This window comes from Hemitrygon akajei, chromosome 29, assembly GCF_048418815.1.
Source record: "Hemitrygon akajei chromosome 29, sHemAka1.3, whole genome shotgun sequence".
Classification (NCBI taxonomy): Eukaryota; Metazoa; Chordata; class Chondrichthyes; order Myliobatiformes; family Dasyatidae; genus Hemitrygon; species Hemitrygon akajei.
This window is the reverse complement of record NC_133152.1, coordinates 28,617,579-28,639,207: the sequence shown is the minus strand read 5'-3', so window position 1 is coordinate 28,639,207 and position 21,629 is coordinate 28,617,579. Positions and strand designations below refer to the sequence as shown.

Genomic DNA, 21,629 nt, shown 5'->3' with positions numbered 1-21,629 from the left:
ATCCCAAGGGCCTCTGAAGGGTGTAGCAGGAGGTGAGAGAAAGGGGTGGGGGAGTGAGAAACCATACAGCAGGTTAAACCAAATAGTTTCCCCAATAGGTCAGACACAAATGCTCTGCCAACTCCTTACAATCCACTAACTAGTCCTCAACTAAAGGTCATGTTCAAACAGAGCGAGCGGAACGTACGTAGTGGGTGGTACGGTAGCGTAGTGCTCAGCATCATGCTTAACAGTGCCAGCGATCAGCAGTGTTTGTTTTTCCTTTCCATGCCTGTGGCGCATCAGGTGGCAACCTTGCTGTTTCCTTAACATTTTTGTCTGTGTTTTTTTTTTAAAAAACGAGGCCGAATTGCTAGCTCGACACTCAATCCAGCACGGATGGAAGGCGTGAGAGGAGCTGGCCAGATTTGAACCCGGGACCACTCGCCTCAAAGTCTGGCATGGATGCCACTGCACTGTCGGCTAAGCGACTGGAACATCGGGGTTCAATTCCTGCCACTGTACGTGAGGATTTTCTTTTACATTCTCCCTGTGACCGTGTAGGTTTCCAGTGGATGCCCCGCTTTCGTCCTTCATTCCAAAAATGTTAGGGTTATCAACTTGTGAGTGTGCTACACTGGGGCTGGGTCGCTCGCGGGCTGCCTTCATACGTAGACCAAGTTGGTCGCTGACGTAAATGGAACATGTGACAAATGAAACTAATCTTAATCGTGCTAAGGAAGCTCGTAAGGATCAGTCACCTCACTGGTTTGGTCAGCAGTCACTGCGAAGATCTCAGTGGGGGCAGGAGTCACAAAGGTGAGAACCAACAACAATCCTGCCCAGTGAAGAACGATGATAACCCAGTTAACCTCGACAACCTGGCAGCCTCGTGGTCCAAGTTTACGGACAACAGTTTGCAATCCAGTTTTTATTTGGATAGAAACAACTTACTGCATCTGAGTGAGACTTGGGCTCACAGTGGTTCGCCGACAAGTTTGTCACTTAGCCACACAGCAGCAGAACCACAGCATTGCACTGGGATTGCTGACATTGCAGTGAATGGTTTGGTGCTGTGCCCACCCCTATCCAGGACTGCGTTAATCCTGCCAGGCTTTCATTCCGTTCAGCGCCCAACGACGACCGTACAGAAGAGGCGTTCACAACATACGTTGGCTCCCCTGGTCAAAAGAGATGGAAAGGCAACATCCCAGCTGCCGGTCAACACTCCCGGCTGGTCAGCTTTTTGTGAGAAATTCCAAATTGTAGCAGGATGAATTGACAAAATAAATGTCTCCTGGAGCCAACACAGCGAGAGGGGCGGATGGGGATTGGCACAGAATGAGGGGACAGGAGCGAAGATTGGCATTAGCTGAGGCACAATGGGCCAAGTAATCTCTTCGGAAGGGCAAAAATCTAAACCACATCAAACATTCTGCTTTCCTCACAGAACGAAACCTAGAATAGGTGGAAAGGCTCTCTAAGGAGGCTCTGTTACTTGGTTGGATAACATACCCAAGATCAGTCGACCAGCCGGAGTTCAAGAACCTTTGGTACACTTTTGTTAATCGAGGTTGATAACATCATCTTTGACACTTTCCTCCAAGCCCCAGAGTTTCACCAGCCTTTGTGTGAAGGAGCATTTCCCAACATCATCCCCGAGTGATCCATTAGGTACAGGAAACGGGGAGGGTGACTGGGGACACTGTAAGAGAGGATCAGAAATCACCTTTCCCTCATCGCCACTAGGGCTGAGCTAAGAACGGCCGCCCTCCTGATTCAGAAACAGCCAAGCTGAAGGATGTTCACAAATGCTGTCAGAAGATCCCCACCCCACCCCCGTAACATTACTGAAAAGATTTCGGGAATGTTCCACTCACTCCAAAGACTGTGGGTTGTTAAACGTTACTGGATGAAACGGTTGCCATTTGCCAACAGTTTACTAATGTTCACATCTGCACCCTGCCATGAACTAAACAGCTCCTGTTCTGTAAACAGCACACACAAGGGTGGCATTGCAGAAAACTCACAACCTGTTTATTCTGGACGCTGCACCCCAACTTAAAACAAATAAGTGTAATATTTTACTGGCCCTGCCAACCAGCTTTCTCCTCAGCAAGCAGGAATGAAACATCCAGAATCAACAGGGCAGCTGCTCTGAACCTGGGTGGCTGTTTCATTAGTCCGAACTCGAGAGGGGGGATAAAATCTTTCACACTGACCCATCAAATATCAAGGCAACGAGAGGCAGAGTTTAGAAAGAGGGTGAAGTTCTCTCCGCATTATTACAATAAATGGTGCCAGAGCAGGGGGAGCACGGGTCCAGGAACAGAAAAAAAAAATGGAAAAAGCCAAAAACTGAAAGGTTAGAAACAGAATAAAGCAAATCTGTGGGCGAGTCTAGAACCAGAGGGCACAGTTTAGGAACAGAGATAAACTGTATTTCTTTAGCCAGAGGGTGGTAAATCTGTGGAATTTACTGCCATAGGTGGCTGAGGAAGCCAAGTCAATGCGCATATTTAAAGTGGAGGTTGATAGGCTCATGATTAGTCAGGGCATCAAAAGTTACAGGAGGACAGCAGGAGGGTAGGTGAGAGGGGTAATAAATCAGCCACGATTGAATGGTGGAGCAGATTCGATTGGCTGAGTGGCCTAACTCTGCTTGTATGTCTTACGGTCTGAAATGGTCTTCAACCTGCATTGTGTACAGTTTTCCATAAATCTAGAATGACAATGTCTTACAGTCTTTACAATCCCATCAAATACTCTATGGGCAGAAGCATCACAATACCTTTAAATTCCATCAATGTCCTGCCAAGCAGTAAAGGACACAATGGGTTAGGTACAGAATAAAGTTCCCTCTAGGCTGGCCTGTCGATGTTTCTCAATTGATGTACATCTATTTTCTGCTTTCCTTGACTGAATACGTGCCAGAACAACCGCTAATACCAAATCCACACAATGCGCTGGAGGTGCTCAGCAGGTCAGGCAGCATCTATGCTGAGCTCTTCCAGCACACTGTGTGTACCGCTCTAGATTTCCAGCATCTGCAGTACCTCTTGCGTCTATAATGCCAAACCCAATCCTATATCCAATATTATTCACAACAGTCATCCCTCTATCCTTTTGTGAGATCATGAGCCATTATGTCAGTAAAGTTGCACTCAATTTACTTCAGAGGGAAAAAATGATTTCCAGTATTTTGTTGTTGCAGTATGTCACTTACATTAACTGATCCTGAAAAGCTCAGTGCTTGTCCAGCCATCTCACAATGCAAGTCCTCAGTCCTACCCTCCCAAGTACCTATCTCAATACTTTTCCGATACTAAGCTCTTCTTTTTCTTCAAACTAAGACTTAATTCACATCCGACCAAACTTTTCATCACCAGTACACAACACCTTGCTTTGACTCCATATAAATCGTTGGATGATTTATTATCTTTGGGCGACTTATGCACTTGGAATGTTTTATTACGCGAAAGGTCCTTGCAAAATGAATGGAAGGTTAACATGCATTATAAATAAATACACATACACAGACAAACATGCAAACTTGAAAACAGAAAAGCTTCACTCCCACCCCCACCCTGCACTGGGTGCCAGGGCACCGCAGCAGCTTAACAATCACAGCGACACTATCACAGCTCAGGGCACTGGAGTTCTGCCATCATCTGTAAGGATTCTCCCCGTGACCACATGGGTTTCCTCCGGGTGCTCCGGTTTCCTCCCACAGTCCAACGACGTACCTCTTAGAAGGTTTAATAAATAGTTTCTTGATTAGGCTAGATTTAAATCGGTGGGTTCCTGGCGGGCTGTGCCACACTGTATCTCTAAAAAATATTTTTTTGAAATCTCTTGCTCACCTTCTCGCACCCGAGGTAAATTGGATTTATCTATTACGATTTCACTCATTGTGGTCTTGGGATTCAACAGGATCGGGTAGGAACATCCAAACAATCAAACATCTGGAAAACAAGAACAAAAGTATTTTATGGGTGGAAACTTACAGGACTCCTAGTCTACTGGTGGATCTTAAAATTCTAAGGTTTCAAAGGCACACAAGTTGAGAATAAGCAGAGAAGCAGAGGCCAGGCAACACCACAGGAGGGTGGGCTGAGGCAAATTGCATCCCACTGCAATTTCATGGATGGTGGAAGAATGGAAAGAGCAATCACGCCCACAGGAGTGACAAAAAGGGTCCGTACTGGAGAAGGTAGCACAAGCCTCCATTTCAACACAGCAACAGTAAAGTGCCAACAGCCTCTAGGCACAGGAGGGGAACTGGTCCTATGGGGCGGCGAATAGAGAGCCATCTGTCCTTGTGGAAGGGCATTCCGGGGAAGCACACCGGCAGAGGCAGGGAGGAACGGTGGGTGTCCGAGTCCTGCCAGTGGCCCAGAGGATGAGGATGGTCAGGAACCTCAGTGTGAGCATCTGGCATGGTACTGTCTCCAGTGATCCGGTGACAGCCACTGCAGCGATTTTTATTTACATGGCCACCATTTGCAAGGATTCCAGTGAAATCCCTTTCTACCTTTTCCCCATTTCACACTTAAATTTATTTACCTCATTCCAAGTGTTCTATCTTCCATGCTTTTTAACCCATCGCTTGTTTCCCTTTCGTCACCCTCCCCCCTTTCTCTACCTTTATCTAGTAAGGCAACAGCTCTGCCCCCCCCTCCCCTCCCCTCCCCACAGACGCCACTCGGCCAGCTAAACGTTTCCAGCACCTGTGGCAACCTGCAACCCAAACGGACACAAAAGGAACCCCGTCCCAGTAATTCTCGGCGGGGTGGGGTGGGGTGGGGTATGGCGGTATGGAGCGGACTTTATTGGCCGTCCCTTGAGGAGAGCGACAAACTTCACGACAATACTGCAGTGAGATTAAATCTGATTCTGAAGTCGCCGGGGAGCCGCCGCCGCCTCGGACGGCTGCGGGCTGGCGTTGGGTGGAGCTTTACTCCCGGTCACTGAACGAAGGCTTCGACTTCAGACCGGTGTCGTCTGGGACTCGGAGCTCCCTCTGCACACGACCTTCCGGAGGGACGTGGGGGGTGGAGGGGGGGGGGGTGGTAGTACACTCATCACTACCGCCTCCAGAACACAGAAAGTACATCTCCATTTCCCCTAAAAAAAAATCCAAACTCACACCTAAACAACGTCCCCCCGCAAATTCACCCAACAATTCAGCCCTCCCATCCCCACCCGTCAGAAACCACCGGTCCCCGGAGAGCGGGGGACACCAGGGTGGGGTCTAATTCTGATCAGCAACCGAGAACACCCCACCCTCACCCGCCAGAGTTCAGACAGTTCATTACCAGCCTCTCCTCACTGTCCGCCGTCTCCGTTAGCAAAAAGGCTGCAACAGTTTGGGACAAAACTTGCGGAGCTGCTAAAGTCGGCCCGCTCCCCACTCACTGCACCGGAGGGGAGTGTAGGCGCCCAGCTTTATACCGCTAGCTCCCTACGCTCTCTCTCTCTCACACACACAAAACTACCCTTCTCCTCCCCAACTCTCTTTCTTTCTACCTTTAATTCGTCATGTTACCCTGTCCCTTCGCCTCTATATCCTCCTCTTCTCTCTCTCTCTCTCTCTCTCTCTCCCTCTCCTGGTCCCTTTATCCTCGCTCTGCCACTTTCTCTCCTAATGCTCCACCTCTGATTCCGACAGCTGTTGTCTTTGGGACTACGGAGGGCAGCTGCCGCCAAACCACAGTCAAAATCCTGTCACACATCTGTTCTGGCTAACTTGCGGGGCCAGGCCAGCGGCGTGTGAAGACAAGAGGCCGACTGTGGGCCCGCCGGTGCCAGAGTGCTGCCAGTAAACAAGACACCACTCCTTCTCTCCCCTCACCCGTCTCCAGTCAACACCACCACCACCAACCTGCGGGCGTTCACATCTTCAACCCCCACGTGCTTACCAATTGCTACCAAACCAAACATAGCGCTGAAGGGGGTTTTCAGCTGAGATTAAAGGTCAGAGGGGGCGCTTTGATTAGGAGAGACTCAGACACGCGTTGGAGTGGATGAGTAAACGGGAAAACCGGAGGAGAGCTGAAAAGCTCGATGGTGATGGAGATAAAATAGATTCCATCACCTGGCATCCGCACTAGAGTGGTCATCGGTGCGTCGAGCTAGCAACGCCGCCTCGTTAAAAAAAATAGACAAAAATGCTAAAGAAACGGCAAGGTTACCGCCGGATGAGCCACAAGGCGGGAAGAGGGGCGTCAGCAACCCGCAGCCCCCATCGCCTGCCAGTCAGTCACTATCCCCACTCTCCCCTCCTCGCCTGGTCTACTCTTCCCCCTCAGCTCTCTATACCTGGTCATCAAGGCGCCATTTCCCCTCCACGGATGCTGTCCAGCCTGCCGAGTCTATCCCCACGGAGCAGCCCAGACACAACCATGAGGTACCTTTCCCTGCCCGGTCAGCGACTGAATTGTATCTAGTACTCATTTAAATTATGAGGCAAAGAGGAATGGAAGTGGTATTGCGGAGAATGGCAACGAATGGGTTGTGGTAGGCCCAAGGCAGAGAAATTTGGACGAGCTTGAATTTAGGGACATTTCGAGAGGAAGAGGAAACCCGTACATCTGCTTGGACTCCGGAGCTGAACCTACAGAGCGAGGGCAAATGGTTCAGGGGTCTCAGCGTAAAAACAAAGTGGTGTAGACAAACTCGGATGTACCGACACCTGGAGTTGGAACATGGGCGAAGGTTTGTTAGGTGCCTCCTCTGCAGCTGAATAGCCAAGGCTGGAGATTAGAAGTGCATTCCATTCATTTAAGGGGCAGATTACACATCCTGTTTAGACCAATGTTTTGAGGCAGGAACAGAGTTTGAACTCTCTCTTCCGGAACCCATGGCCCTTACACATCAAATGTGACCACTGGAAATTGGCACTGAGCTCGCCTTTGGTGATTTCCACCTCGGTCGTGGAGCCTCACACCCCTGAACCCACGTTGCTGATGACCGAATCTTCCCGCCACCATTGCTGGTTCACCGGGATGAGTCGCTCATCACCTCATCAGGTGGTTGTTCCCTGCATGTTGCAGGCAGATTTAACACGATTATATCTATTGTGGAGGGATTGAGTTTTATGCAAAAAAAATTCTCAGTTCCCTCCAATTCTCCTCCCTCTCCTCCTCCCTATTCCCTCCCTCCTGCTTCTCCTTCCCTCCCCATCCTTCCTCCTCCCCTCCCCCTCCTCTCCCCATCCCTCCCCACTCCCTCCTCACACTCCCCTCCCCTCTCTCCAGCTCCCCTCCCCTCCTCCTCCTCTCTCTCCCTCCCACCTCCCCTCCCTCCCTTCCCATTCTTCCCCTCCTCCCCCTCCCCTCACTCCCCACCTCCCCAACCCCTCCCTCCCAACCCTCACGCTCTCCCTCCCCATCACCCCTCCCTCCCCAACCCCGTATCCCCATTCTCCCTCTTCCCCCTCCCCCTAAGAGCTGCCACACTTCCCGTACTCACGTCGTATGCCCACGCCTCAGTAACCCTGATCCATACGTCTTTGGAATGCAGAAGGAAACCGGAGCACCCAGAGGAAACTCATGCAGTCACAGGGAAAACGTACAGTGCAAACCCCTTACAGACGACAGCGGAAACAAACCCTAGATGCTGACGCTGCACGTAGCGTTACGCTAGCCGCTATACCACTGTGTTAAGGAAGTGGCTGAGGAGGGTTGGACCAAATATATTCCTGTGAGAGTCCTCCAGCAAGGCCCTGATGCCAGGATGACGAACTTCCAATAACCATAACCACAAACTTCGCGCACAGCTTGGCACCAGCTCCCTTTGAGAGATTTCCTCTTCATCTCCATGTATTTGTATTTCACCAGGGCACACTGGAAAGTGACAAAGCACTGAGCTGACCATCGGCTGTAGGTTTACTTGGCCCTGTCTGTTGCCAGTTTTAGCAGTCGGCGCGTGACACAGCCTTGTGTTCCACGCGTTTCAGCTTACGCCAGCATGACTTTTGTGTGTGAAATTAACTGAGGTGCTTATGCATGCTCCATCATCAAGAGCACTCAGTTCCATCTTCATGCAAATGACAAATAGTTGAGATCTCTGTGCTGATGTTTTTCCCAGTTGCACTGAGGCACAACCCGTTCTGACTGCTGACCGTCCAGTTGTAATGGTGTGATACTCTTTACCCTGCAGTTAGTTTTATTTGTTCTGATTTGATGCCCTTTTTACAGTGGTGCATTGCTCTGGCTGCACAAGTGCACCATTCAGTCAGTATAATCAGGAAGTCCAAGCACAGTGTAGGATGAAGGGGTGGACCCACCAATCCCTCAGCAGAAGATCATACTCAACTTGAATGATCAAAGATACAAAGTACATTAGTATGTTTGCAGAATATACTACAAGAATATGTTGGATCCCCAGTGTGATCCTCCGGGATGACTCACAGTGACAACTGAAGACCAAAGCACGGACATTCACCTGACAAAGACATGGGCAGGAGGTGACAAATAGAAATCTGTTTCCATAATCGGCTTCCTTTGGGGAAATGGTCCCTCTAGGCTCTCGTTACTATAAACCTTTGTGTCCTTCACAGAATAGTCCAGGATGGGTACTGGATAATAGTAAGCACTGAAAACCCAATTCATTCGACCTCATTGGACCAACAACCCAAATACAACCAAGGTGCCTCTGAAATGTGGATGTAATAAGCCGTGCTGTTGTACCAGGAAAGTAGACACAGAGGCAGACACTCTTAATGATGTCCATGCTTTGAGACTACTTGGACAAAAGACTCCAGGAGAACTAATTGTGAGTGATGTTACAAGTGACTTTGGAACTGCCTCCCACCAGAAACCAATGCCTTCAGAAGCTGGGAACAGCAAGGAATCAAGGTAACCTTTGGTACTTAACAGGAGCGACGAAAACCTGTGGTAGAGAAAGTGTCCGTTTCATTACTCCTTCTGGCCCACCACTGCGGATTCATCCACTCCAGCTGTCAGCCCCTTGATTTAAAAGCTCAACCAAAGATCACGCTGTGTGCCTTTTACTTTTTACCTCCAGTTTCCTTTGATTTCACTTAGAGTCCCCATTTTGCATATTTATTGCAGAACATGACATCTAAAGACCATTTATTCACATCAGAGCTACACATTTATTACTCCTTGTAACAGCAGAAATATTGCCAAGGTTTTTTGGCGCAGGTGTAGCTAGATGGATCTACTTTATATTTTATTGAGAAATGCAAAAGGTATTTAGACGTAGATACAAACAACCTGCTGTAAAAGTCAGAGAAATTAAACTTTACTGACCTTTGGCTGCCCCACTTATTTATTCTGTTTATGCTCTAGTTTCAACTTCATTTAATAAGGTGAAGATATATTACAATTCTGATTGTAATATATAACAAAACTATGTACTGGCACATAGGCAATAATCCGGATTGAATTTTGAGGCCAACATAGTTTATTGAGGAGCTGAGTCAAACAGACCAGGAAGTACTTGGCTTCTTGCCTGATCTGCATTGTTAGGAAATCAGTGTTTAAATGGGGAGAAGGTCAAAAGAAAGAGTGGGTATAGATTCACCGATTATTAAAAATAACAAGGAAAGTTAGAGTAACACACACACAAAATATTGCAGGATTCTTATAAAGGGTCATAGCCCAAAACATTGACTATTTTTTCCCAACTAGCTGCTGCCTGACCTGCTGAGTTCCTCCAGCATCTTGTGTGTGTTGCCGAGATGAGAAAACCTGCAGGTGCTGGGAAGTCGGAACAACATACGCACAACATTCAGGGTTTTGGGGGAAGGAAGTCTGGTGGTGGGAGGGGGTGGGGGTTGCATGGGCAGGTGTAGCAGTTAGGCCACTTGCAGGGGTAAGTGCCTGGAGGGCGATTAGTGGAGAGGGACGAAAGGACCGAGGAACTGTAGCTGGAGGGATCCCTGTGGAAAGCAGAGGTGGGGTGGTGGGGGTGGTAAAGATATGTTTATTGGTAGGGTCCCTTTGGAAGTTTCAGAGGATGACGTGTTTGATGCAGAGCCTGTTGGGATGGTAGGTAAGGACAAAAGAGACTCCCATTATTAAGATGGTGTGAGCACGGATGTAGGGGAAATGGAGGAGATGGGGCTGAGGGCAGCATCAATGGTGGAGGGAGGGAATCCTCATTCTTTAAAGACGGAGGACATCTCTGATGTCCTGGAATGGAAAGACTCATCCTGGGAACAGATGTGGTGGAGACGAAGAAACTGAGAAAAGGGAATAGTATTTTTACAGGAGACGGGGTGGGAAGAGATATAGTCGAGATAACTGTGGGAATCAGTAAGTTTACAAAAGAGATCTGTTGACAGTTTGTCTCCAGACGTGGAGAGAGAGATATCAAGAAAGGGGAGGTGTGTGTTGTTCTGGATTTCCAACACCTGCAGAATCTCTTGTGTTTATAACAAGTTAACAAGCAAATTATAAGTACCAATGATACATTGAGGTTTGTTTCAAGGAGAATAAAATTACAAGGCTGAAAAACTGTGTGAATCTTATTTGGAATGTAGACTGAGATCATGCTTGGAGCACTGTCAACAGTTCTGTCCTCCATATATCAACAAGGATATGGAGAGGGTCCATATGGAGAGAAGATGGACAAATGTTTTATCAGGTTCCTATCAGAACTGAGAGATTAAAATGGTTAGGAAAGATTGACTAAGCTGGGGGTTCATTCCTTTGAAGTGCGCACGCTGAGATGTGTTCCAATCATTATCATCATCAGTATGTGCTGTGCAAATTTTTCTACAGAAGTGGTTTGCCACTGCCTTCTTCTGGGCAGTGTCTTTACAGGATGGGTGACCCCAGCCATTATCAATACTCTTCAGAGATTGTCTGCCTGGCACCAGTGGTCACATGTGCTGTGTTCCAATAGCGTTCCTTAAACCACGACATGGTTTGACGAGGGAGAGAAGAACGGAGATAACAGGGCTCAGTATATAACATCATAAATCCAATAATTGTAACCGGAAGGGGGAAATCTACACATGTTGGAAATCTGAAAAAAATTGTTGGAAATACCCAAGAGGTCAGGCAGGAAATGTGGGGGAAAAATGTAGATGTGCTTCGGGCCAATGACCTTTCATTGGAACCTGGGTTTCCTTTAGCTAAATCCACTTGTATTTCTCTTCCAGGAATTCCCATCTTGAAGGAAGTCTGCTCTCTACAGATAGATTTCTCTTTGCCTCTTTCACTTTGTTTTCTGTTAACGGTTCATAAGGAAAGCTTCTGATGAATAGGCAGCAACCTGAAGGGCTAAAGCCCCCAGTCCAGATGAAGGGTCTTCACCTGTTATGTCAGCTGTCCATTTTCCTCAACGGATGCTGCCTGACCCACCGAGTTCCTCCAGCAGTGTGCTTGTTGCTTCCGATTCCAACATCTGCAGTCTCTTGTGCCTCCAGCCGGAAGTGTTCTTCCCACTGGAGAGCTCCTCTGCCCTCCTGTATATACCTCCAACATCTTCTCTCTTTGTTTCGCATCTAATAGGGAATTGGAATGAAGTGTCTTTATGTGGAAAGTGGCAGAAAGCATTTGAGGCAAATGACAAGAGTTGTGCTTAGGAAGAATCTAGATTACCTGAAATGAAAGGTCAAAAAATTTACTCTGCAGTACTAAGGGGTGGCACGGTAGCATAGTGGTTCGCACCACGCTTTACAGTACCAGCGACCTGCGTTCAATTCCCGCCACTGTCTGTAAGAGGTTTGTACTTTCTCCCTGTGACACTGTGTGGGTGCTCTGGATTCGTCCCACAGTCCAAAGACCTGCCAGTTGGTAGGTTAATTGTTATCCCTCTCTGCGCCTTGTGGCACTTCCGGTGGCAACCTTGCCATTTCTTCAGCATTTCTCTGTTTTGCTAGCTCAGTGCTCAACCCAGCATGGATGGAAGTCCTGCAAGAAGCCGGCTGGACCATTCGCTTCGGAGTCCGGTGCTGATGCCGTGACACTGCTGGCCAGGGGTCGGTCATTGTAAATAGTCCCATGATTAGGACAGGGTGAAATCGGGGGGTTGCTATGTGCAGAGGCTCGAAGGGCTTATTCTGCGCTGTATCTCAATAAGATAAAGATGAATTTAGGTATGGGGCAGATATCAAAGTATTAAATAGGATAAAAGCTGAATTGGATAGGTGGCCAGAGTGCAGTGTAAGGGAAGTTAGAAGGCTCTTTAAGAGATTTTCAATGATTTTTTTAAAAGAATTCATTCAGTAATACCATGACAAACCCTCTTGGATAAAGCTACGTCATTCTCCTTGTGAATGATAAACAGCTCTTTAAATTTGGGGTCTGACAGAGGTAAATTAGATGTGTTTGTTATGGTGACTGTTAGTGAGGGGCAGTAAATCTGTGTCCCATCTGCTCTCATCTTTTATCCTCGAAGCTGAGTCAGAATGAAGAGCTGATTGGATCCAATGACTGGAGATAATTTATAGGTCTTGCTTGTTTTTTTCTGATAGGGATGGGGTAGCAGGGTATATAAAAGTCCTTGTTCTGTACTGGGTGCACACTTCTGTTCTCACTCCCGTTGTTTCCCAATCCCTTTTCATCATGTCCTTCGTACTCCTGGCTGGTGTGTTGCTTCTTAGCGGATCCTATCTCTTCGCTATACCCGTCGCTGACTCGAGATACAGAGCAGGTAAGCAATGGGTTGAAGGGGTCGAGGAAAACCTTGTACTGAGCCCTTTCCTGTGTCACTATCATCACTTATCCATCTCCATTCCTCAGTGTAAAAGTATCGGGTTACGGCACCTCCTTGTAGGGTGTCTGGCATGGTTAGATGTACTGTCTCCTCAGACTTTTTCACACCTCATCTCACAGCTTGATGATGAGCCTGCAATTCTCTTAGATGTTAGGTGGAGGGACAGGCCGTGTTGAGGAAGCAGGGAGTCCACGTAAGGACGTAGACAGATGAGGAGAATGGGCATAGAAGTGGCGCATGGATTGCAGCTTAGGGATAGTAGAGCACACTCGATGGGCTGAATGGCCCAATTCAGCTCCTATGTATTACGGTCGGAATGTAGAGTGAGACCGTGATTGAAGCACTGTCAACAGTTCTGTCTACCACAATATTGACGAGGTTATGGGGATTGAAGGCATCCTTCAACGAACATCACTAAAACATTCTGTCTGGTTGGTGACACATTGCTGTGCACAACTGGGTTGCCATGAACTGTGATTTCAATACAGAAATATTTTAGTAGCATATTTTTGCTTGTCCTGTCATGGTCAAAGGTGTTTAATAAACACATACAGGTATCTTCCTCTGAACTTACTCCGATGTTATCATGAGTTATAATTAAGTAATACTTACCAAGTTGTTTTTACACAGTGAGCAACAGGTGGCAGGAACGCACTCCCACCGATGGTGGTAGAGGCTGATACTACAGGGACATTTAAAAGACTCTTAGATAGGTCCATGGATGGAAAGAAAATGGAGAGTTATAGGCTCTGGAGGAGGGAAGGGTTAGGTGGATCGTGGAGTGGGATTATATTGGCCAGCACAACTTTGTAGGTTGAAGGTTCTTGCTGCGATGTACTGTTCTATATTCTATTAATTATTGGGATATGAGTTCACCTATGTAAATGCTATTGTCCTATGCCTGTAAATGAGTTAGTAATAAATCTTGTGTTTAGTGTAGGACGGCGTCCCTGAACAAGATTGAGTTAATATCTATTCTGACTTTGAATCCCACACAAAATGCTAGAGGAATTTACCAAGCCAGACAGCATCTGTGAAGAGGAATAATCATCGACTGCTTACTCCCCTCCAGAGATGCTGCCTGACTTACTGAATTCCTGCTTTCTTTGTATGTGTTGCTCAAGATTTCCAGCATCTGCAGCATCTCTTGTGTTTCTAACTTTGAATCTGATCTTTGGTTTTGAGATCCCATTGTACAAGGTTGATTTTGGGACTGATTCAGAAGTTTTTAAAGAGCCAGAATCATAGTTTCCAGCTTGGGTACAGAGATCAGCTGCTAGAGTTTAATTTCCATTCTGTTTATTCCCTACTGATCACAATTACTTAACATTAACCAAAAGAATTGACTGGTAATTTTAAATCCCAGCTCTTAGTGTTACTGCAATTACTATCCGGTGGAATTTTCACCCTGATTCACTTACCAAAGCTGGGAGCAGTTTGGTTTTACTTGTTTACTTTCCTTTTGTATCCAGTTTATCAGTAGAAGTTATGAAACAAGCATTCCTGAAACCTCCTAAGTTTAATCACATGATCATTCCAAAACTCTCCTGGCGGACCTTTCAAGTTCCCTATCAGTTCACCAGACATTATCCAAATTTCTGCGGACATGTCTTTACCTGCATCGAGCCCTAATCACACATCCCCTTATCACCCTCTGCCTCACACTGACACCAGCCTGAGACTGCCCTGAAATTCTGATTCTTTTTTTTAAATACTCCATGGGCCCAGACTGTCTCCCTCAGAAACTCCTCCATGTCTCTGCATTCCACCAGATCAAACAATTCAGTCTACTCCGGGAGGAACGCTGTGAAACTCCCTGTGTTAATCTCCTGTCCTCTGACTATCGATCCTCATTTAAGACCATACTTCAAATTTACAATCCCGAAAAATGTCTTCATTCAATTTACTTTGTTAGAGATGTTTCATAGAGGAAAATGTTGTAGTTGTGATTATTGCAAAAGACACTGGATCTTTGAATATAGTTGCATAGATGCTAAATCTTATTATGTTCATTGGTTCCGAAGTTACTAAGTTCCACAGACACTGACTCTTACCGGGGTACAGTTCCACACACACTGACTCACCGGGGTACAGTCTCTCTCACACACTGACTCTCACCGGGGTACAGTTCCACACACACTGACTCACCGGAGTACAGTCTCTCTCACACACTGACTCTCACCGGGGTACAGTCTCCCACACACACTGACTCTCACCGGGGTACAGTCTCTCACACACACTGACTCTCACTGGGGTACAGTCTCCCACACACACTGACTCTCACCGGGGTACAGTTCCACACACACTGACTCTCACCGGGGTACAGTCTCCCACACACACTGACTCTCACCGGGGTACAGTTCCACACACACTGACTCTCACTGGGGTACAGTTCCACACACACTGACTCTCACCGGGGTACAGTCTCTCTCACACACTGACTCTCACCGGGGTACAGTCTCCCACACACACTGACTCTCACCGGGATACAGTCCCACACACACACTGACTCTCACTGGGATACAGTCCCACACACACTGACTCTCACCGGGGTACAGTTCCACACACACTGACTCTCACTGGGCTACAGTCCCACACACACACTGACTTTCACTGGGGTACAATTCCACACTCTCCCTGAGGTACAATTCTGCACTTTTTTTGGGCACAGTTGCATCCTGTCACTAGGGTACAGATCCACTGACACTGATGTTACTTGGACAATAGGAACCATACTTCAAATAAAGTAAGTTTTTTATACTTAAGGTAAGGCTGTTGAACTTATAAAGCCTAGAGCTGGAATTATGTCTGCCAAATATTGAATTAAGAAGTGTTAGAAATACTGAGTGAAGTTATTCAGAACAGCATTATCTTAACATGAGATATTTGGAAGAATCATAAACACAATAGATCTCACAGATGCTGGAAACCTTGAGCAACACACACAAAATGCTGGAGGAACTCAGCAAGTCAGGCAGCATCTATGGAGGGAAATGAACAGTTGATGTTTCAGGTCGAGATCCTTTATTAGACTTCTGATGAAGAGTCCCAGCCTGAAACATCAACTGTTTACTCCCCTCCTCAGATGCTGCCTGGGATACTGAGGAAAATGGTTTACAGATGATAGATAGGAATCTAATGTAGAAACATTGGATACGGGTTCCAGGTGAACCTGGTTATCGATTTGCCTGAATGCCCTTTGTTCTTCCCATATTCTGATGTTCTAATATTTGAATTATTTTCTTGTACAGCGTCTGCTGAGGAAAACCAGGCTGTAAATCTGAATGAATTGCAAGACTTGGACAACAGCTTCCTTCTATGGAAATCTGCTATGACTGCTAGGGACAACCTGTATGATGCCGTCAAAGATCTAGAGGCTGCCGAGCAATACAAGAATGGTAAAGTCCTCTGGAACAGCACTCTGGGTGCAGGGCACCATTTCCATGTTCTGTCTGTTCACATAAGTGGGGTAGGAAGGATTATACACGGTGCAGTTCCAATGCTCACTCATCAATATTTTGGTAAATCTCAAGATCAAGATGTTAACATGAAGCTCACTACCAAACACCAGTGGTGAGGAATGTTGCGAAGCCACAGTTGGAATCCAACAGGGAGGAGACAGCAAGTCTCCTGCTGCTGTTAGAGAGCAGTGTGGAACTCTGGTCTGGGATAGGACAGCACTGAGGCAGTGTATTTAATGAGCAGATGTGTCTCATTGAGCTGAACTGGATTGGATTCAGTATGAGCTGGAGATTCAGAGAGATGCACTGTGTGGGCATGTTGGTGGAGCTGGTCTGGCAGAGTTTCTGAACTCTTGGAATTCCAGTTTATATCCCAACACCTATTTCTTTTTTTTAGATGTTACACAGTACTGGGCGAGTGAAAGGGAGCATAGGAAATGGGAATGGATTGGGAGCATGGAAACTGGGACCCTGGTTCATGGAATGGGAGTGTGGGAACCTGGCTCTCAGAGAACAGAACAGGAGCATGGCAAACACCACCAGATGTTGAACCATCAGGATTTCTGAATAGTTGGCCAGTTTTGTCAGAGTTTCAGGATGGGAAGTTTTACACAAACAATCTGGATTTGCACGTTACCTGCACTCTCCGTTCGGTTTGTTATCTGATTGGCACTTCTACTGCGGAGTTTCCTACATATTTTGGATTCAGGAGTTCAACTAAATGTTCCTTCCTTACCCACAGGTCTGAGAGACATCAGTGACATCAGCTCCGGAAACCTGAAAGAGGTAAGAGTTCAGAGCATACACCCTTGTCCGTCTTCCAAGCACTTCATCGTCAGGTCCGCTATTGCTCATCCCTCACATCCATTACCGTCCACCTGTTCATCACTTTCCACCTGTCCTCACCCTCACCTGTCCTCATTCTCACCTGCCCAATACTTAGCACTTGTCCTCATTTTCACCTTTCCAAAACCCATCCTCATCCTTTACCTGTCCACCACCCTCACCTGTCCTCACCCTCACCTGTCCTCATTTTCACCTGCCCAATACTTAGCACTTGTCCTCATTTTCACCTTTCCAAAACCCATCCTCATCCTCACCCTTTACCTGTCCACCACCCTCACCTGTCCATCACCCCTTACTTGTCTCCAACCCGCTCCCTGATTTTCAGTCCCACAATGCATCTGCTGGACCCCGATGTTTAGTCAACAGTACTGATGTTAGTTTCTTACCTGTATCTGCCCTGGAAATGTCTTTCTCCAACCTTTGGGGAATGTGTTCACCATTAACTAGCCGGCTAACAATCAATGTTTCAGTTTATAAGGAAAACTGGCCACAAGGGCCAGAACTTACTCAGTCAGTTGCCCTTCTTTCATCTGAATTTGAAAGGTTTAATTTCAGGTAGCACTCCAGAAACTTGCGCACAAAGATCCAGCATTGTGCTGGAGTGCAGGGGAGACATTTCGCCGAGAGCTTGTCTGTGCTGACAAATGCAAAAGGTGCCAGGGTGCACACTTGAATGAGAGCAGTGGTTTATTCTAACCACCATTCTTCCTCCATCAACGCGACACAAACACAGATCATCTGGCCACCACCACATGATAGTCCGTGGGAGTTGCTCTGTGTAAAGTGAGAGCCACAGTTCCTACATTGGTGACTAGAATTCACTGAGTGTCCTGAGGTTATGAAAAGTGGAAAAAAAATCAAAGTATGTATTTCTTTTAAATCAGGGCACCTGGACGGGGGGGGGGGGGGGGGGTTGGGTTTGGAGCGGGACTGGAGTCAGATAAGGTTAGGATTAGACTAGGGTTTGAGGTGTGAGTAGATAGATTCTGATAAGAGAGTTGAAGCTGAGGTTTGGGTTGGGGAGCAGGTAGGCAGTAATAAGATTGGCAGTGCAGAGACTTGAGTAGAAACAGGGTCAAAGGTAAGGTGTTGGGCAGGGGATTGTGAATAGGAATCATCAAGAGCCATAGATAGATGGAACATAGAAACAAACCCCCTCGGCCCACTGAGCCCATGCCAACCAGTGTTTTTGAGAGTATGTGCCTAAACTGGTAATAAACTTCTAAAGCACTTTCTCATCTGCCATGCTAGTTTTGAGTAGAGATCATCATTGATTAATTAATTAGTAACAATAATCATGGACTTCCCTGTGAAAACATCTCACTCCTCTTGGATTGTATAAAATTATTTTGCTGCTTTATTTGCCAGTTGTGTATCTTTATATTATGGGTGGGATTTTTTTTAAAACTTTTTTTTATTGAGTTTTCAAATAATTACAGGAAGAATAGAAAAAAAATATACCCTTCCCCCCTCCCCTTAGCCCCTCCCCCCTAACATCCCTATAGAAAGAAAAAGAAAGAAAGAAAGAAAGAGTGCCTGGATATCGGAAGATCCCCACGTGCTCCATGGAGTTCGTAATAACTTTAGTATATTTATTTATTTATTTCCCCAACTAACCAATTATTTTATCTTCGGAGCACCTATATATTTAATCCTGTCTTTTGTAAATAAGGGCGCCAAATTTTCAAAAATGTTTCATATTTATCTCTTAAATTATAAGTAATTTTTTCAAGTGGAATACAGCTGGAAATTTCATTCTTCCAACGATCTATACTTAAGTATGCATCCGATTTCCAAGTAACTGCAATAGCCTTTTTGGCTACTGCCAGTGCAATTTTTATAAATTCTTTCTGATATTTATTCAATTTGGGTTTCGATTTTATCCCTTCAATATCGCCTAATAAAAATAATATTGTATTATGTGGAAGTTGTGTTCCAATAAAACTCTTAAATTTGTCCAAAAAGGTTGAATTTTAGAACAAGACCAAGTAGAATGTAAAAAAGTACCGATTTCTTGGTTACATCGGAAACACTGATCGGATAAATTTGGATTTAATTTATTTATTTTTTGTGGTGTAATATATAATTGATGTAAAAAATTATATTGCACTAATCTTAACCGGACATTTATTGTATTTGTCATACTATCAAGACATAGTCTTGACCAATTTGTTTCTTCAATTTTAATATTCAAGTCACTTTCCCATTTTTGTCTTGATTTATGGACTCCTTGTTTAATTGCCTGTTTTTGAATCAAGCTATACATACAAGAAATAAATTTTTTAGTTTTTCCTTTTTGAATTAAAGTTTCTATTTCATTAGATTTTGGCAATAACATTGTTTGACCTAATTTTTCTCTTAAATAAGCCCTTAATTGGAAGTAACAAAAAAGTGTCGTTTGATACTTTATATTTATTCTTTAATTGATCAAATGACATTAATATACCTCCTTCAAAACAATCTCCTATATATCTAATCCCTTTTTGAAACCAATTATATAAAAGTTGATTATCCATCGTAAAAGGAATAAGTCTATTTTGAATTAAAGATCTCTTTGCTAATAAAGATTTCTTTGTCTCATCATCAACATTTATCTTATTCCATAAGTCAATCAAATGTCTTAATATAGGAGATTCTTTCTTTTCCCGTATCCATTTAGATTCCCATCTATATATAAAATCTTCTGGTGTATTTTCTCCTATTTTATCCAGTTCTATTCTAATCCATGCCGGTCTATCTTTCTCAAAAAAAGATGCAATAAATCTAAGTTGATTTGCTTTATAATAATTCTTAAAATTTGGAAGTTGTAACCCTCCTAGATCAAATTTCCATGTCAATTTTTCCAACGATATTCTTGACATCTTACCTTTCCAAAGAAACTTCCTCACATATTTATTTAACTCTTGAAAAAACTTCTGGGGTAGTTGTATTGGTAGTGATTGAAATAAATATTGTAGTCTAGGGAATATATTCATTTTTATGGTATTTACTCTACCTACTAATGTTATTGGTAATATCATCCATTTATCAAGATCTTCTTGAATTTTTTTCAATAATGGTAAGTAATTTAATTTATATAAGTTCTTTATATCATTATCAACTCTTATACCTAAATATTTTATACCATTTGCCGGCCATCTAAATTGAGTTATTAATCGACATTGACTATAATCTCCTTTAGTAAGAGGTAAAATTTCACTTTTATCCCAATTTATTTTATAACCTGATATTTTCCCATATTCTTCTAATCTATAGGATAATTTACGCAACAAGTGCAATGGGTTTGTTAAATAAAGCAGAACATCATCAGCAAATAAGTTAATCTTGTATTCTTCCTGAATCAACTCTGAAACCCTTAATATCTGGGTCCATTCTAATTAATTCAGCTAATGGTTCTATCGCCAACACAAATAAAGCAGGTGATAATGGACAACCTTGCCTAGTTGACCTTGTTAACTGAAATGGTGTTGAAATTTGACCATTTGTCACTACTTTAGCTTTGGGATTAGTATTTAAGGTTTTAATCCATTTTATAAAAGATACTCCTAATCCATATTTTTCCAATACCTTAAATAAAAAATCCCATTCCAATCTATCAAATGCTTTTTCTGCATCTAAAGCAACTGCCACACTCATTTCCTCCCTCTTTTGCGCCAAATGAATTATACTAAATAACCGAGTTACATTATCTGCCGAGGGTGGGATTTAAAGAATTGAGGGGCAGCACCTCATGCTGTATGACAACATGTGCCATCTTGGGAATGTGTGCCAACAGGTTCGCCAACCATGAACCACCTTAATTCTACATTAATCCCACTTTATATTCTCCCCATATTCTCTTCACTTCCCCCCCCCCACCCCGACTCTCCCACTAGAGGAAATTTACATTGACCAATTGGTCCACCAGTCGGCATGTCCACAACCAGAGCACCTGGAGGAAATGCCCACAACCACGGGGAAGGTAGAGAGTCCACACAGGCAGCATCTGAGGTGAGGACTGAACCCAGGCCTCCAGCACTGTGAGACAGTAGCTCAACTATCTGTACCATTGCCCGGCATTAGGAGATTGAATGCATCAGTGCACAAGCTGGGGTTGGGAGTAGGTAGGGTTTGACATTATGAATTGGGGACTGGAAGTATATTGTAACAAAGGCTGGAGAAATTAACATTTTGGAAGACCGTTTGAATTAGTTTTGGCCTGGCTCTGTTCTTTGCAGATTCTGTATGGAAGATCAGGAGAAGCCGGGACTGACCGACTCCTACCTGGACGGAGCAGAAAGCTAAACAGAAAGAGGAACAACTTTTCAGACTGTTTCTGGAAGTACTGCGTGTGAACGGGCCTGCCCAAACACTCCTTTCTCCTGGTTATTTTTAATACAATTCAAACACAATTAGGAAGTACTGTATGTAAATATATTCCAATGTCTAATAAACAAATCATCACTTATCAAAGTTGAATGAGGCATCTTAGATTGTTATATCTTCCCTTCAATAAAAGCTGTATATTTTACACCTATGGACCTACTCCTCTTCCAATGCTTATCAGGCAAAGATTAACATCCATGTGACCCCTTTGCTTGGACTTGAAGACCTGACCTAAGCCCAGGGATGAAGCTGAGAACACTGGGGGTCAGATGCAAGTGAAGC

General features: G+C 45.0%; 2 protein-coding genes across 5 annotated transcripts in view; one reads left to right on the top strand and one right to left on the bottom strand.

Moving 5' to 3' along the window:
- The window catches only part of ccdc187 (coiled-coil domain containing 187), a 58,193-nt gene extending 52,374 nt beyond the window's left edge, over window positions 1-5,819 (bottom strand). The window contains exons 1-2 of one of the 4 annotated variants that reach the window (XM_073032027.1): window positions 5,298-5,819; window positions 3,843-3,944 (exon numbers count right to left, since the gene is read on the bottom strand). In XM_073032027.1, the coding sequence (XP_072888128.1) occupies window positions 3,843-3,891 (49 nt within the window). In that variant the 5' untranslated portion in view covers window positions 3,892-3,944; window positions 5,298-5,819. Of the gene's footprint in view, window positions 1-3,842; window positions 3,945-4,545; window positions 4,630-5,297 lie in introns of those variants that run through there. The other 3 variants (XM_073032028.1, XM_073032029.1, XM_073032030.1) reach the window with 3 other exon arrangements.
- Window positions 5,820-12,478: 6,659 nt separating this feature from the next.
- LOC140718382 (prepro-urotensin II-gamma-like) lies at window positions 12,479-21,415 on the top strand. Its single transcript, XM_073032026.1, has 4 exons — window positions 12,479-12,612; window positions 15,927-16,073; window positions 16,879-16,922; window positions 21,200-21,415. Exons 1-4 carry the CDS (start codon window positions 12,525-12,527, stop codon window positions 21,314-21,316), a joined length of 396 nt encoding a protein of 131 aa, XP_072888127.1. The 5' UTR covers window positions 12,479-12,524; the 3' UTR covers window positions 21,317-21,415.
- The last annotated feature ends 214 nt before the right edge of the window (window positions 21,416-21,629 follow it).

Coding starts and splice junctions, on each gene's coding strand:
- LOC140718382 (XM_073032026.1), top strand. CDS start 12,525: ATGTCCTTCGTACTCCTGGCTGGTGTGTTGCTTCTTAGCGGATCCTAT. Junction 12,613..15,926: donor TGACTCGAGATACAGAGCAG/GTAAGCAATGGG, acceptor TTTCTTGTACAG/CGTCTGCTGAGGAAAACCAG. Junction 16,074..16,878: donor TGCCGAGCAATACAAGAATG/GTAAAGTCCTCT, acceptor CCTTACCCACAG/GTCTGAGAGACATCAGTGAC.